The sequence below is a fragment of the Anthonomus grandis genome, chromosome 2 (assembly GCF_022605725.1).
Source record: "Anthonomus grandis grandis chromosome 2, icAntGran1.3, whole genome shotgun sequence".
Lineage (NCBI taxonomy): Eukaryota > Metazoa > Arthropoda > Insecta > Coleoptera > Curculionidae > Anthonomus > Anthonomus grandis.
Window position 1 is genome coordinate 5805184 of NC_065547.1, and position 18703 is coordinate 5823886.

The 18703-nt window shown below is 26.3% G+C and overlaps 1 protein-coding gene across 1 annotated transcript in view; it reads left to right on the forward strand.

Moving 5' to 3' along the window:
- Positions 1-18703, forward strand: part of LOC126750531 (uncharacterized) — a 73188-nt gene that overhangs the window by 52424 nt on the left and 2061 nt on the right. Inside the window, exons 2-5 of the mRNA XM_050460171.1 lie at positions 9263-9632; positions 13336-13533; positions 13718-13806; positions 13864-14067. Coding sequence (XP_050316128.1) covers positions 9263-9632; positions 13336-13533; positions 13718-13806; positions 13864-14067 — 861 coding nt within the window. The remainder of the gene's footprint in view (positions 1-9262; positions 9633-13335; positions 13534-13717; positions 13807-13863; positions 14068-18703) is intronic.

Genomic DNA, 18703 nt, shown 5'->3' on the forward strand with positions numbered 1-18703 from the left:
TAGTATTACTCAATAATTCAAATTCTCCCAACTACTTGAAAAAGTTTCACTATAATGGTTTCAACAACCTGAAAATTATTTACTACTACATTAAATATCTTGAAATGCGACTACAAATGCTTGAAATTTATTTTAGGCAGTTGGAACATTATTTCAATTATTAAAATTAATTTTTTACAAAATATCCTGGAAATTCCAGCAACTTGTAAGAGTTTCACTCTTATGGTTTAAACTACCTGAAAATTACTCAAATTGCCTTGAAATATTTCAAAACTTCAAATGTTTAAAAGGAAATTTCAGGCAGTTGAATGCTTATTTTAAACAATAATATCAACTTTTTTCTAATTTACTAAATATCCTGAAAATTTCATTTCAAACTGCCTGAAAATGACTTAAATTGCCTGAAGAGTCTTAAATTGTGACAAATTAAAAGCTTTCTTAGAAAATTTCCAACTGAAACTTTGAACTTTATTTAAAATAGTAAATTTTATTTATTTATAATATCCCAATACTTTCAACAAACTTTCTGAAAACAACTTTAACTATCTTAAGAGTTTAAAAACTCTGTGACGTCAAATTCATGAAATGTGACTTTTAAATGCTTGATATTTTGAAGGAAAATTCCAAGCAGTTGAAACCTTATTTCAAATAATAAAATCCAATTTTTCTCAAAATATCCTGAAGATTTCAACTGCTCAAAAGAGTTTCACTATTCTGGTTTTAACAACTTGAGTCCTCAAATATGACGTAATATACTGAAAGAAAATTCCAGACAGTTGAAATTAATTTAAAATAGTAACATTTATTTGTTTCAAAATGACCCAATAATTTCATTTAGTTGAAAAAAATTAACTGTAATCATTTCAACTGCCTAAGCATTACTTTAACTACCAGGCAACTGAAACCTTATTTGAAGAAATAATATCAAGTTTTTTTTTATTATTCTAAAAATTTGAACTTATTAAAAGGATTTCATTATAATGGTTTCAACTACCTAAAAATTACTTTATTTGCCCGACAAGTCTTGAAAGTCGTGACTTCAAATGCTCGAAATTAAAAAAAAAATTCAACGCAGCTGAAACTTTATTTAAAAACATTAAGATCTATTTTTTTCAAAATATTTTAAAAATTGCAATTGTTTGAAAATGTTTCACTTTAATGGTTTCAACTGCTTAAAAATTATTTTAACTGTCTTAAAAGTGTTAAATTGTTTCTTCAATTGCTTGAAATTTTAATGGCAAATTTCAGGAAGTTGAAGTCTTTAAATGTCGTGAAATAATAATAATAATAATGTATATATTTAGCTTAAGCTATAAAAGGTAATACATAATATATAGATAATATTATACATATTTAAAAAAAAACTTAAAAATTTAAATCAATAAAAACAAAAAAATGCAAATAAATTAAAAAAAAGTGTGTGCTTGTACAAAATGGCATACATAATATACAAAAACACAAAAAGTCTCACATGTTCTAAGCAGTTAAAACCCTTTTTAAAATAATAAAATCAATTTTTTCCAAAATGGTCTGAAAATTTCAACTGCTTGATAGAGTTTAACTATAATAGTTTTAACTATCTGAAAACAACTGTCTTGAAATATGATTTGAAATTTTGAAAGAAAATTCCAGGCAATATAAATATCACTGCACTTGAATTACCCTTACAGTCTTTAAATTAAAGACTTAAAATTTCTAGAAAATTTCCAGATGGTTGACACCTTTAAATAGAACCAAATGTGACTTCAAATACTTAAATTATGCAAAAAAATTTTAGGCAGTTCAAATTTTATTTAAAATAGAAAATTTTATTTATTTAAAATATCCCAATAGTTTTAACAAAAAAGTTTCATTATAATGGTTTTAACTGCCTAAAAATGACTTTAATTATCTTAAGAGTTTTTAAATGTGACATAAAATTTACGAAATGTAACTTTTAAATGCTTCACATTTTGAAGGAAAATTCCAAGCAGTTGAAACCTTACTTAAAATAATAAAATCAATTTTTTTCAAAATATCCTGAAAATATCAACTGCTCAACAAAGTTTCACTATACTGGTTTTAACAACCTGAAATAGACTTTTACTGCCTTAAAAGTCCTAAAATATGACTTAATATATTGAAAGAAAATTTCAGTAAGTTGAAATTTATTTAAAATAGTAACATTTATTTGTTCCAAAATGACCCAATAATTCCATTTAGTTGAAAAAAGTCGTAGAATCATCTATTCTAATTGTAATCGTTTCAACTGCCTGAGTATTACTTTAACCACCAGGTAGTTGAACCTTTATTTGAAAAAATAATACCAAGTTTTTCCTAAATATTCTTAAAATTTGAACTTTTTAAAAGAATTTCATTGTAATGGTTTTAACAACCTAAAAATGACTTTATTAGCCAAGACTGACTTTATTGATAAGTCTTAAAAGTTGTGACTTCAAATGCTTGAAATTAAAAAAAAAATTAACGCAGCTGAAACTTTATTTAAAAATATTAAAATCTATTTATTTCAAAATATCTTGAAAATTTCAATTGATTAAAAATGTTTCATTTTAAAGGTCTCAACAGCTTGAAAATGATTTTAACAGTCCTAAAAGTCTTAAAATGTTTCTTTAATTGCTTGAAATTTTAATGGCAAATTTCAGGTAGTTGAAGCCCTTAAATGTCGTGAAATGTGACTTTAAATATACATATAGTTTAAAAATAAATAGTTATAAATACTAATGGTTTCAAGTTTCCAAAAATGACTTTAATTATTTAAAAAAGTTTGAAATGTGACTTTAAATGCTTGAAATTTTGAAAGGAAATTCCAGCCTTTAGAATTCTTAAAATGTGTCATTAAATGCTTAAAAATTTAAAAGAAATTTTTAGGCAGGTAAAGCCTGTAAAGGTCTTAAAATATGACATTAAATTCATGAAATATAACCTAGAATGTTCCAAGCAGTTGAAAGCCTTTTTAAAATAATAAAATAATTTTTTTCCAAAATGGTCTGAAAATTTCAACTGCTTGAAGAAGTTTTACTATAATAGTTTTAACTATTTAAAAATAATTGTCTTAAAATAAGATTTGAAATTTTCAAAGAAAATTCCAGGCAGTTGAAACAAAAAAAATTATTTAAAATAGTAATATTAAGTTTTTTTAAAATGTTCTGAAAATTTGAACTAGTTTCTAATTGAAAGAGTTTCAGTATGATGGTTTCAACTACCTGAATATGACTTTAATTGCTTGAGGAATCTTGAAAGTCGTAACTTAAATTGCTTAAAATTTTGAAAAAAAAAGCAGTTAAAACTTTATTTAAAAATATTAAAATCATATTTTTTAAATTATCCTAAATATTGCAACTGTTTAAAAAAGTTTCACTTTAATGGTTTGAACTGTCTGAAAATCACTTTAAAAGTCTTGAAATGTGGCTTTAATTGTTTAAAATTTTTATGCAAACATCAGACAGTTTAAGCCTCTAAAAGTCGTGAAATGTGACTTTAAATGCATAAAATTTTGAGCCTTTAAAAGTCTTAAAATTTGGCATGAAATGCTTGAAAATTTAAAGAAAAGTCCATAGAGTTATTAAAATTGAATTTTTTTATAATATATTCTGAAAATTCTATCTGCTAGAAAGAGTTTTGCAAATTACTTTATTTGCCAAAACTAACTTTATTGACAATTCTTGAAAGTTGTGCTAATCAAATGCTTGAAATTTTTGGATTAAATTCAGCGCAGCTGAAACCTTATTTGAAAACATTAAGATCTATTTATTTCAAAATATCTTGAAAATTGCAATTGATTGAAAATATTTCACTTTAATGGTTTTAACTGCTTGAAAATAATTTTAACGGTCTTAAAAGTCTTAAAATGTTTATTCAATTGCTTGAAATGTTAATGGCAAATTTCAGGCAGCGACTTTAAATACCTGAAATTTTGAAAGGAAACTCCAGCCTTTAAAAGTCTTAAAATGTGTCATTAAATGCTTAAAAACTTAAAAGAAATTTCCAGGCAGGTAAAGCCTGTAAGGGTCTTAAAATATGACATTAAATTCATAAAATGTGACCGCGAATATTCCAAGCAGTTGAAACCGTTTTTAAAATAATAAAATCAATTTTTTCCAAAATGGTCTGAAAACTGCTTGAAAAAGTTTTACTATAATAGTTTTAACTATCTGAAAATAATTGTCTTGAAATATGATTTAAAATTTTAAAAGAAATTTCCAGGCAGTTGAAACTTTATTTAAAATAGTAATTGCAAGTTTTTCAAAAATGTTGTGAAAATTTGAACTACTTCAAAGAGTTTCAGTATAATGGTTTTCAACTACCTGAATCTGACTTTAATTGCCTGAGGTATCTTGAAACTTGTAGTAACTTAAAATGCTTGAAATTTAAATAAAAAATTCCATGTAACTGAAACTTCATTTAAAAATATTAAAATCATTTTTTTTAAATTATCCTAAATATTTCAACTGTTTCAAAAAGCTTCACTTTAATGGTTTGAACTATCTGAAAATGACTTTAAAAGTCTTGAAATCTGGCTTTAATTGTTTAAAATTTTTATGCAAATTTCAAGTAATTAAAGAAACATTTTAAAACTTTTAAGACAGTTTAAATCATTTTCAAGCAGTTGAAACCGTTAAAATGAAACATTTTCAAACAATTGCAATGTCCAAGATATTTTGAAATAAATAGATCTTAATGTTTCAAATAAAGTTTCAGCTGCATTGAATTTTTTTATAAATTTCAAGCATTTGAAGTCACGACTTTCAAGACTTGTGAATAAAGTCAGTCTTGGCAAATAATGTCATTTTTAGGTAGTTAAAACCATTATAATGAAATTCTTTTAAGAAGTTCAAATTTTCAGAATATTTAGAAAAAACTTGATATTATTTCTTCCAATAAGGTTTCAATTGCCTAGTAGTTAAAGTAATGCTCAGGCAGTTGAAACGACTATAGTTACGATTTTTTTCAACTAAATGAAATTATTGGGTTATTTTGGAACAAATAAATGTTACTATTTTAAATTCATTTCAACTGCCTGGAATTTTATTACAAAATTTTAAGTCATATTTTAAAACTTTTAAGACAGCGAATAATATAATTTTCAGGTTGTTGAAACCAGTATATTGAAACTCTTTTAAGCAGTTGAAATTTTCAGGGTATTTTGAAAAAAATTGATTTTATAATTTTAAATAAGGTTTCAACTGCTTTCAATTTTTCTTCAAAATATCAAGCATTTAAAAGTCACATTTTATGAATTTGACGTCACGAAGTTTTTAAACTCTTAAGACAGTTAAAGTCATTTTCAGGCAGTTAAAACCATTGCAATGAAATTTTTTTATTAAAACTATTGGGATATTTTAAATATATAAAATTTTCTATTTTAAACAAAGTTTGAACTGCCTGAATTTTTTTTGCATAATTTAAGTATTTAAAGGCATGTTTGACTTCATTTAAAGGTGTCAACTATCTGGAAATTCCATAGAAATTTTAAGTCTTTAATTTAAAGACTCTTTAGGTAATTCAAGTAATTTTTAGGCAGTTTAAGCCTCTAAAAGTCGTAAAATGTGACTTTAAATCCATAAAATTTTGAGCCAATAAAAGTCTTGAAATTTGGCATCGCATGCTTGAAAATTTGAAGAAAACTCCGTTAATAAAATATAGAGTTAATAAAATATATTAATATTAATATTCTGAAAATTACTTCTATTACCTTAAAAGAATTGAAATGTGCTTTCAGATACTTAAAACATTGAAAAGAAAGTTCATTCTAGCAACTAAAACCTTATTTAAACTAATAAAATCAATTTCTTCCAAAATGGTCTGAAAATTTTAACTGCTTGAAAAAGTTTTACTATAATAGTTTTAACTATCTGAAGATAACTGTCTTAAAATATGATTTAAAATTTTGGAAGAAAATTCCAGGCAGTTGGAACTTTATTTAAAATAGTAATATCAAGTTTTTCAAAAATGTTTTAAAAATTTGAACTAGTTTCTAATTAAAAAAGTTTCAGTATGATGGTTTCAACTACCTGAATATGACTTTAATTGTTTGAGGAATCTTGAAAGTCCTAGCTTAAAATTTTGAAAAAAAAGCAGCTGAAACTTCATTTAAAAATATTAAAATCATTTCTTTAAAAATTATCCTAAATATTTCAACTGTTTGAAAAAGTTTTACTTTAATGGTTTGAACTGTCTGAAAATCACTTTAAAAGTCTTGAAATGTGGCTTTAATTGTTTAAAATTTTTATGCAAACATCAGACAGTTTAAGCCTCTAAAAGTCGTGAAATGTGACTTTAAATGCATAAAATTTTGAGCCTTTAAAAGTCTTAAAATTTGGCATGAAATGCTTGAAAATTTAAAGAAAAGTCCATAGAGTTATTAAAATTTAATTTTTTTAAAATATTCTGAAAATTCTATCTGCTAGAAAGAGTTTTGCAATAGTGGTTTAAACTACCTAAAAATTACTCTAATTGCCTTGAAATGTTTCAAAACTTGAAATGTTTAAAAGGCAATTCCAGGCAGTTGAAAACTTATTTAAAACAATAATATCAAGTATTTGCTAAATATCCTGAAAATTTCACTACACTGATTTAAACAGCCTGAAAAATACTTAAATTATCTGAACAGTCTTTAAAGTAAAGACTTAAAATTTGTAGGGAATTTCCAGATAGTTGACACCTTTAAATAGGTTCAAATGTGACTTCAAATACTTAAATTATGCAAAAAACAGGCAGTTCAAATTTTATTTAAAATAGAAAATATTATTTATTTAAAATATCCCAATAGTTTTAACAAAAAAGTTTTATTGTAATGGTTTTAACTGCCTAAAAATTACTTGTCTGTCTTAAGAGTTTAAAAACTTCGTGACGTCAAATTTATAAAATGTGACTTTTAAATGCTTGACATTTTCAAGAAAAATTTAAAGCAGTTGAAATCTTACTTGAAATAATAAAATAAGTTTTTTTATAAAAATATCTTTAAAACTGCTCAAAAGAGTTTCACTATACTGGTTTCAACAACTTGAAAATGACTTTTCCAGGCAGTTGAAATTAATCTAAAGAAGTAATATTTATTTTTACCAAAATTACTTAATAATTTCAACTATTTCAAAAAAATTAACTATAATCATTTCAACTGCCTAAATATTACTTTAACCACCAGACAATTAAAACCCTATTTAAAAAAATCAACGCAGCTGAAACTTTATTTAAAAACATTAAGATCTATTTATTTCAAAATATCTTGAACATTTCAATTGTTTGAAAATATTGCACTTTATTGGTTTCAACTGCTTGAAAATGATTTTAACGGTTATTTAAAACTATAAAATCAATTTTTTTCAAAATATCCTGAAAATTTCAACCGCTCAAAAGAGTTTCACTATACTGGTTTCAACAACCTGAAAATTACTTTTACTACCTTAAAAGTCCTGAACTATGATAACTTAATATATTATAAGACAATTCCAGGCAGTTGAAATTAATTTAAAATAGTAACATTTATTTGTTCCAAAATGACCCAATAATTCCATTTAGTTAAAAAAATCGTAACTATAATCGTTTCAACTGCCTGAGCATTACTTTAACTACCAGGCAATTGAACAATTATTTGAAGAAATAATATCAAGTTTTTTCTAAATATTCTGAAAATTTAAACTTCTTAAAAGAATTTCATTATAATGATTTCAACTACCTAAAAATTACTTAATTTGCCAAGAATGACTTTATTGACAAGTCTTAAAAGTCGTGACTTCAAATGCTTGAAATTAAAAAAAAATTCAACGCAGCTGAAACTTTATTTAAAAACATTAAGATCTATTTGTTTCAAAATATCTTGAAAGTTTCAATTGATTGAAAATGTTTCACTTTAATGGTTTCAACTGCTTGAAAATGATGTGAATTGTCTTAAAAGTCTTAAAATGTTTCTTCAATTGCTTAAAATTTTAATGGCAAATTTCAGGCAGTTGAAGCCTCTAAAAGCCTTTTAAATGCATGAAATTTTGAAAGGAAATTTCAGCCTTTAAAAGTCTTGAAATGTATCATTAAATGCTTAAAAATTTAAAAGAAATTTCCAGGTAGGTAAAGCCTGTAAAGGTCTTAAAATATGACATTAAATTCATGAAATGTGATTTCGAATGCTTGAAATGTTAAAGGAACATTCCAAGCAGTTGAAACCCTTTTTAAAATATTAAAATAATTTTTTTTCCAAAATGGTCTAAAAAAGTTTCACTATAATAGTTTTAACTATCTAAAAATGACTGTCTTAAAATATGATTTAATATTTTGAAACAAAAATTTCAGGAAGTTAAAACTTTATTTAAAATAGTAACATCAAGTTTTTCAAAAATTTTCTGAAAACTTTAACTACTTTCTAATTGAAAGAGTTTCAGTATGATGGTTTCAACTACCTGAATATGACTTTAATTGATTGAGGAATCTTGAAAGTCGTAAATTAAAAATGGTTAAAATTTAAAAAAAAAAAACAGCTGAAACTTCATTTAAAAATATTAAAATCAATTTTTTTTAAATTATCCTAAATATTGCAACTGTTTAAAAAAATTTTACTTTAATGGTTTGAACTATCTGAAAATGACTTTAAAAGTCTTGAAATGTGGCTTTAATTGTTTAAAATTTTAATGTAAAGTTCAGACAGTTGAAGCCTCTAAAATTCGTAAAACATGACTTCAAATACATATAGCTTAGAAATAAATAGTTAAAAATACTAATGGTTTCAAGTTTCTAAAAATGATTTTATTTATTTGGAAAATTTTTTAATGTGACTTCAAATGCATACAATTTTGAAAGAAAGTTTCACTAGAATTGGAAATTTCAATCAGTTCAAGCCTTTAGATGTCTTGAAATGCTTAAAACTTTGCAGAAAACTCCTTACAGTTAATAAAATTTAATTTTTTTTTAAATATTTTGAAAATTACTTTTATTACCTTAGAAGTATTAAAATGTGCTTTAAGATGCTTAAAATATTGAAAGGAAACTCCATTCTGGCAGCTGAAACCTTATTTAAACTAATAAAATCAACTTCTCCCAAAATGACCTGAAATTATTGCTACTTGAACCAAATCCATAATAATTAGTTCAATTACCTTAGTTTGACTGCTTTAAAAGCCTTAAAATAATTACTTCGATATTAGAGGAATAACTCTTTAATTTTACGTTAAAAATGACAGCAAACAGATCCTATTAAACATATTTTTCTCACAAAGGTATTTTCCTTGTAAGAGTTACTAATTATTACCATACTTTTATTTCTCTCTTTTTTCAGGTTCCAGCAGTATTTTGCTGCCTAATAGCCAGCGCGTATGCAGCAATCCTCGCCGGAGAAAACGCGTATCTGCCACCAAAAGAAGGCTACAACTACCCCCGCCCTAACGTACCGTTTCCCAGTCCTAATTTTCCTCCTCCTCCACGACCTCCTGCACCTCGTCCCACCCCCAGACCGACCTACAAGCCTCCAAGCACCAGACCTCCTTTAGCCACTGTACCGCCTCCGTTCGCCCCGTCTCCGAGCCCGTATAGGCCTCCCTCAGGTCCAAGTACACCGTTTAGGCCTTTGCCCACTAGTCCACCACAGAGACCGGCTACTTACGTTCCGCCTCCGAGACCTACTGGACCTCCTGTAAGACCGCCAACAGGTAAATTTCTAAGAAATAGAACGTCATTATTTATTAACGTTATGTATTAAGAGTTAAGCTTAGATTTATGTACCGGGTGGCCAAATAAGCGGATAAATATCTTAGGACCTGTACATCTGGCAACAATGGAATTTTTTTTATTATCATAAAAGTGGCCACAGAAAATTCTGGAAATTATTTTTAAGTCCCGTATTTCACCGCAAGAGGGCGCAACTAAAAATTAAATAAGAGAAGCCTCTTTTTCTCCGAAAACTTAAATATTAACTATTTTTAGTAAGCCTAGATAATTTGCTATAATTTTGGTTCATGAATTATTGACGTACGAATATTAGTAGGGGTGGGGAAAGCTATTGAAAGTGGAATCATTAAAATCGCTGTAAATTTTAAACTACTCATTTGATTTTAGCAATTCAAAATTTATTTGCTAGATAAATGTAGCTGCTTTAAAAGTCTGATATCATCACTGCTCTATAGTTTATAAGAAAAGCGACAGAGGGCGCAATTTGTAATAATTCCAGTTTTTTTCATTTTGCTCTAAAAGTTATTTTTGACATCCTACTTAAAAAGTAAATAAAATTTGCAAAAGTACTGTGAAAACCGCACGATGATATCTTTGCTCGTTTTAAAGTTATAGCGAATTAAAGTTTTTTACGCACCGAGCCTAAACTTACGTAACGCCATATAGTGTCCCGCCTAAAAATGTTGTCATAATTAATAAATTATTAAAGTAATAATTGATTGGTAAATTATAAATTAATAATACCTATGTATCACAGAATACTTGGGAGTTTATGTGACTTTCTTAAGGCGAATAATTTCATTAATGAATTTCTTTTTATATTTAAATTATGGTCCTGAAAAGGACCGATTTTAAATCCAAACATATTTGGTATTTAATGCCTCGATAGGTGTTCAAACTGCTTTCCATCACATTCCAAACAAGCTTCCAATCTTCTTTGGGTGGATAAAACTGCTGTTTCGATTTCAGCAGCTGATATTTCATTTATTGCACCACGGATTCTGTTTTCCATATCGCTTTGTAAAAATGATTTAACCTAAAAACCCAATTTAGTCTTAAAAAAATTGAAAAGCAAACAAAACTTTCACTTACTTACTTCTGGAACAAAATGCTTAAAAACCAATTTTTAAAAACTTCCTGCGTTTTTCATCCAGGCATTTTTAGTGCTTTTATAGGTGACTGGATTATCAAATCCTTTAAAACATCTGGGTGATTTTGCTTTTCCTAGTACTAAAGGCGTTAGTTTGTGTGATCCTGTGGCATTTGTGCACCCCAAAAGAGTTATTGTTTGTTTAGCTATTTTTAGACCAGGCACCGTTTTTTCAAAAATTGCAACATAGGTTTTATCTGGCAATAACTTCCAATATAAACCCGCCTCATCTGCATTATAAATTTGATCTTCACTAAGATTAAGCTGCTTCATCTTTTTTCTGAAGCCTTCAATAAAGGGATTTACAAGGTGAGGCTGCGAGGACAACTTTTCACCTGCAATTTTAAGCAGCCTTATACCATATCGCCAATTAAATTTTTGAAGCCGTCCATCACTTGCATTAAATTTATCGTTGAGTTTTAATTTTCTATGTAAATCATGAGCCTTTTCTTTAAGCATATCACTCGTAATTGGCAAATTTCGTTCACGCTGTTTGGTAAACCATTTATACAGCAAAGTTTCCATCTTGGGGTTTTCTACACTTTTTAAAGTGCATTTTTTTATTTTGTTAGGTCTTAAACTCTCTCCAACAACTTTTAGAATTTTTTCTTCTTTATTTTTAATTGCACAAATAGTTGATTTTGCTATTTGATATTTCTTTGCTAGTGCAGTAACACTCATACCATTTTTGTGCTCTTCCAAAATTTTTGATTTCTCATAAAGAGTTAAACACTTCTTATTAATTTTAACCATTTTAAAAGGCCACTGCGCAAGATGCGACACTCTCTCTTATCTAATAAACATCAACTAAATGACCAAACAACGTTTCAATTGCGTAAAACCAATATCCACTAAGAAGCCTAGAGAAGTCTACACAGGATTACTAAAGATTTCTTAAAATTCACATTATCGAAATATAGGTTTGTTCACGCTATAGAATTAACAACAAAATATTGGTGTTCACATGAATGAGTTGTTCATAAATTCGTAAGTTCACGTTACCGCGAGTATACTATATCTTAAAAATTACTTCAACTACATACTTGAAAAATGGGACTTAAACATTGCTTCGAATAAGAAAAGACCAAGGCACTTAAATCAATATTTTTACTAAAAAAATCTATTTTTATTAAAAATTTCTCGAAAATTTGTAATAGTGGCTGCAACTGGTTGGAAAATCGGGCTTTAACTATTTGAAATTGAAGTAAATTTAAGGCAATTGAAGTACTAATTTTAAGAAAAATTACTAATTTCTTTTTATAGAATGTCAGAAACTTCCTGAAAATGTAGCTTTTCCTGCTTGGAAATAAAAATAAATTCCAGGTAGTTGAAGCACTATTTTTATTTAAAAAATCCACTTTTTTGAAAAATGCTCGTAATACGTTTGAAAATTCCCTTAACTGTCTGAAAACTACTACTTTACTTACTTGAAATGGAAAAAATAATTCAAAGCAGTTGAAGTTACAGATTTAATGAAAAAATATCACAAATATTGGCTTTAACTGGCTAAAAAATTTGGCTCTATGTACTTCAAACATTTAAATAAATCAAGGAAACTGAAGCACTATTTTCTATAGAAAAATCAAATTTTTCCAAGAATTTCAAAAATGGCTTTAATTTTCTAGGACTATTATGGACTGTGACTATTTAATAAAAAAAATTCCAAAAATAACTTTTAAAATTTCAAAAATAGCTTAACTTTTTTTTTGCAAACTTTGAAAATCTTTAGTTATCAGCTGTTTAAGAAATATGGCTTTTATTGTGGAAATAAAAAAAATCCAAGCAACTATAGCATTATTTCCAATAAAAATCGATCTTTTTCAAAATTAAAAATTGCTTCAATAAAGTTATTCTATTATTTGCGTAAATATTATTATTGGCATTCATATGGATTTTTTTTCTCTATGACACACCTGGATTCTTTTAAGCTAATAATTTATTGTTTTTAATTTATTTAAATTAATTTTAATTTATTCTTTAGTTTGATTTAATTTATTCTTATATGCGAGCTCGTTAATGTTTATAAACTGGTGTACGTTTTTATGGGTAATCATTGAATTTATTGCTTCTGTTAGTTATATTATACGAGATGGTGCTCTATGAAAACTGAAAAAAAAAAAAATATAACATTTTTTTGTTTTTTCTTTAAAAAAATACAACTGCATGAAAGTAGTACAAAAATTACCATATTTACTTTACTAACATTTTGTAAAAAACCTAGAAAATTATTACGATTAAAAGAAATTCCAAGCATTTGAAACCCTTGTTTAGAAAATCAATGGTCAATTTATTTCATCTAGGATTTATAAGGTACAGAGTGGTTTTCTGGAACACCCATTGACCACATTTAACTACGAAATGTATGCAAATATTCCACTCAGAATCATATTCATCTTCAATAACTCTAATATATTTCGGCGCCTTCATCAATATATTACAATGTATGTAATTTCTTATAATACATACAATATAGGGCTTTTGTAATACAATACTTTCCTACCCTTTAAAAAATAACATTTTTACCAACTTTGTAGGAAGAACGGAAACACCAGGTTACCTCCCACCACCAGGACCTAGACCGACCTACCGTCCGCCGACCTCACCCCCGTTCAGACCTCAACCTCAGCCCCCGAGACCTCAACCTCCACGACCTCAGCCTCCCACTTACTTACCACCCACGCCCACCAGGCCCACGCAACCTCCATTTAGACCCTCGCCCACCTATGGACCTGGTATGTTATATTCAAAATAAATTATTGTTTGAGAATTCGTGTTCCACGTTAGTGTATAAGATGATTATTAATGCTAATTTTGCGAGTAATGGTGAATCTGAGTTTCGAGTGCGTTTACTTGCTCATCTTCAAAACCTAAATAGCATTCAAAAACGCTTATCTAATAAATTTTTTTGTAATATAGCTTTTAAGCCTACACCCTCACCACCACGAACTTACCCCACTAGGGGACCAGGAATCGTCCCAGGGCAACCCATACCCGGAAACGGAGAGGTAAATTTATTGTTTTTACCCTTAAGGAAAGTTAGAAGTGATTCTCGTTATTTCCAGAACGATCATTTACTACTTCCGCATAAACCGGCCGAACCGTTCGACTTTAAATATGCAGTTAAAGACGAATTCGGTAACGATTATTCGCATAATGCGATCAACGACGGAGATACGACCAAGGGGGAGTATCGGGTTCAACTTCCGGATGGTAGAGTGCAACTTGTTCAATATACCGCCAATTGGGCCAGCGGATTTCACGCTAAGGTAGAGTAAACGGGGGTTGAAATTGAGCTTTGAAGTATTTTTTATTAGATTGGGAATCTAATTTTTATGAAAATGAGTGGAAAATTAAGGAAGATATGCACGATTTTTTATTTAGAAACTGGGAGTGATTTGGACAGTAAATTTGCCAACATGTATTTATGGTTAACAAGTATTTTATGAATGAAGTTAAATATGGTTTCTTAGGAGTTAAAAAAAATCTTTGTTTCGAAATGAAAAATTCTTACTTAAGAGTTAGTTTTAGCAAAAATTGATAAACAACTAAGGACATTACGATCGATTTTGACTATGATTGATTTGGATATATTTAGTTTTATGTACTCTATGACCTAATTTTCTTGAAAATCGGTGAAAAATTCAGGAAATTATTATAAATTTTGGCCTTGGCACTGTGATATATTCGGATACTTCTAGGATCCTCCAGGTATTTGCAATTATTTTTAATATCTTACAGGCACTTAAGTCAAAAATTAAAAATCTATAAAAAATAAGTAGGAGTTTGTAATATACTCGAGTTATTGCTGCTTAATTTACCGCGGATCTTCCAAGCATTTGAAGTTATTTTATTGGAGTGTGTAATATATTTCAGTTAATACTGCTAAATTCAATCATCATTTTAAAATTGCAAAAATACATGGTGGAAGCTCGTGATAGAATCGTTTTATTGAAAGTTTTATGATAGATCCATAAGAAATTAGCATTTAATAAATTACCAAAGACTATTGAACTAGACTAAGAAATTGACAGTGTAATTAAATTTTAAATTGAAAATAAAAGAGCATTCATGTGGACTAGCCAGTCTGTTTAGTACGTATTTAATTTTTATTGTAATAGTGTTTTTTCTTATTTGTAAGTTCAATACTAGTTCCGTTTAGTTTATAAGGATTTTTAATAAATATATACCTTTGAGATTGACACATACTATGTTCTTTTAAACCTTTATAATGAAGGATTGAATAAAATAAATAAAAATAATAAAAATATTCCAGGCAGTTGAAACCCAATTTAATTTTTTTAAAAATTGTTTGATAATTAACTTGACTAACTAGACTTGGACTTTAAGTTTACTTTCTCTTCCCCTTTGTTCATATACTTAAGTCTCTTTGAGAATAATGGATGATTATTTTGAATAGAAAATAAGGAAATTGTTTTTTTTTTAAAAACCTTTTTTAACTAATTATAACGTTATGACAGTTGAAGCACTATTTAAAATTAATATTTTTTTAATAACATATAATAAGCAAATGCGAGGACGACAAACCGAAATTACAGTATCTAAAAATCAAAAAAAGGATAAGACTAAAAACTCAAAAGCTTTAATAAAAAAATTATTTTTAAAAAGTTCTAAAATTTAAAGCAAAATTTAAAAAAAATGTCAAATTTAAAATTAATGAAAAGAAAGTAATTTCAGGTTCTTAAACCTTTATTAAAAATTTAGAAAACATATTTTTTTCAAATAAGTAATATTCTTTATTTCTAAAAGCTACATACAAATAATAAATTCCCCAAAAATCAATAAAAATAAATCAGATACAACAATAACAATAATTTGTATACACCTAGTGGAATAACAATAGTAAAGGAAATACCTGGAAAATTTAATTTTCTTTTTTCAATTACCTAGAATTTTTCTTTTAACTGCCTGAAAGTAGCAGAATATTATAGTTAATTCTTTTATTAATTTACAGAAAAAACTATATCCGCAAATTCTAAATAAAAATTCAAAGAAAATTCAAGATTAAAGTTAAAAGGAGGAAAATATTAAAATTATATATAATTATTTGGAAATACTTTAGTATAAAAATTCATAAGAAATTGGGATTAATTTGATTAATAAATGTCCCAACGAGTATTTTATAAATAAAGGTTTTCTTATTAATTAAGTACGCCTTTTTAGGATTTAATTTTCATGAAAATTGGGAAAATTAAGGGAATTTTCATCTATTGTCCGATCTTTTATTTTGACTGAAAGTTTCTTACTTATGAGTTAGTTTTAACGAAAATTGGTACACAACTAAGGAAATTACGATCGATTTTGACTACGATGGATTTGAATATATTTTCTTACTATGAAAATTTGAAATTTTAAAAAATTATTATGCATAAATTTTTTATTTGTAATAAGAAAATTTTAGTGGATTTTATGTAATCCAATTTTCTTGAAAATCGGTGAAAAATTCAGGAAATTCTTATAAATTTAGGCGTTGGCACTGTGATATATTCGAATACTTCTAGGATCTTCCAAGTTTTTAAAACTATTTTCAATATCTTGCAGGCACTTAAGTCAAAAATTAAAAATTTATAAAAAATAAGTAGGAGTTTGTAATATACCCGAGTTGTTGCTACTTAATCGACAGCCGTATATTGAAAACTATAAGAATCAATAAAAAATGTACAAGAGTTCATAGTAGAATCAATTGGTTGCTGCTTATTTGACCACCGATCTTCTAAGCATTTGAAGTCATTTTATAGAAGTGTGTAATATTATATGAGAGTTATTACTGCTTATTTGACCTATCATTTTAAAATTGCAAAAAAATGCTTCATTTTAATAAAAAATCCGGAAAAAATAGTTATGAGTTGATAATAAAATTCATGTGTTGGTACTTATTTTACTAACTTTCTCTAAAATGTTTGTAATATAATCGATTTGTTGCTGCTTATCCGAATTTCATTTTTTTCCCCTAAAAATGTCCGAATGAAAATTTTTATAGATATATTTTTTGCTTGAAATTAAAGTTTCACTCATGACCTAATTTTCATGGAAATCCGTGGAAAATTAAGTAAAATGTCCTGGATTATAACTGTGTGTGTGAATTTTGATTTCATCTTTTACTGTAAAACTGTAGGAATAATTTTTTTTAATATTTTTTCTTTGGTTATGATGAAAGACTATCAATGTTGAAACATGGAAATTGGTCAAAAATTGCCTAAAAAATGTGGGTTTTTATAATTTGGATTCCTAATAAAAATATTCCATGCAGTTGAATCCCAATTTAATTTAAAAAAAATGTTCGAAAAAAAACTTGAAATATATACTTAAAAATAATAATCAAAAATTAAAAAGAAAAAATAAGACTAAGAACTCTTTAATTAATTTTAAAAAGTTCTAATAATAAAAAAAATATATTAAATTTAAAATTAAAAAAAAAAGTAATTTCAGGTTCTTGAATCCCTATTAAAAATTTAGATTTTTTTTTCAAATAAATAATGTTCCTTATTTATAGAAGCTACATACAAAAAGCAATAAATTCCCCAAAAATCAATAAAAATAAATCAGATATATTAATAACAGTAATTTGTATATACCTAGTGCAACAACAGTATTAAAGTATTTATTTCAAAGAAACTATATCCACAAATTCTGATTAAAAAATTAAAAAAAAAATTTTTTAAAAAAGTGGCTGTGAGGAAAATATTAAAATTATGCATAATCATTTGGAAATACTTCAGTATAAAAATACATCAAAAAATTAGGGTATTTTAAAAATTAATTTAAGAGAACTAATTTAATTTAGAATTTTAAAAAATTATTTAAAAATATTTTAGGCAGTTAAAATCTATTAAAAAAAAATCAAGGATGACTTGAATTACTTGATACTTATTCCAAAGAACATTTTGGAAAAAAACTTTTTTCCAAAGAACACTCATTTTAAAACTTCATTAAAAAAGATAGTTGAAGCTTAAATTAAAATAAAAAAGATTTAAATAAAATGATTCAAATTACCTGCAAGTGAAATAAAATTACTACACTTTCCTTACAATTATGCCAACATTTTTTTCAATTAAAAATTAAAAAAAAGGAACTATTTTAGATTTGGAAAAAATTACCTTAAGTACCTGGAGAATTTAAATGATTATTTTCCAACTGGAGTGTCTTTTCAGCTTCCTGGAAATAGCACCATATTATATTTAATTATTAAAAACATTTTTTTATATAACTATCTTATACTACTCCCTACAAGAAACACTATATTCACTACTTACAAATTCTGATGAGAAAACCCTATTTAAAAAAAAAATCCCAAAAAGACTGAAATTGCCTAGAATATACAAAAAAATATATCAAGTATCTGGAAGTACAAGAAAATGACTATAATTGATACTCAATTTAAAATTAAAAAAAAATAGAAAATCTTTTTATTAAGTAAAAAAAATTATTTAAAAGGAAATAAAAAAATGCAAGAATGAAAATCTGAAAAAACATCACGTGAAAGTGTGAAAGCATGACTTTAACTAATTAAATTAAAAAGAAAATCCAGGCAGTTGAAGCTGTATTTAAGTTTAAAAAATCTTAATTTTTTTATGATTTTTATTTTTTGGAAATGAAGAAACTGAAGAAACTGCTTTATTATTTTAAAAAAATACCTTAATTGATTAACAGAACATACTTAATTTTTCCATACAATTTTCCACTTATTTTTCTTAATTTAATATATAATATAAAAATAATTAATTTAAAATATATATATACTTAATTTAAAAGTTAAAATTTTTTTTTCGAAAATCTTTTTTAAAATGAAAAAAAAATTAGAGCAAAATTAAAAAAAAAATACGTTCACTGCCTTAAAAGCATGACTTTAACTAAATGAATTAAAAAAAAATTCAAGCAGGTGAA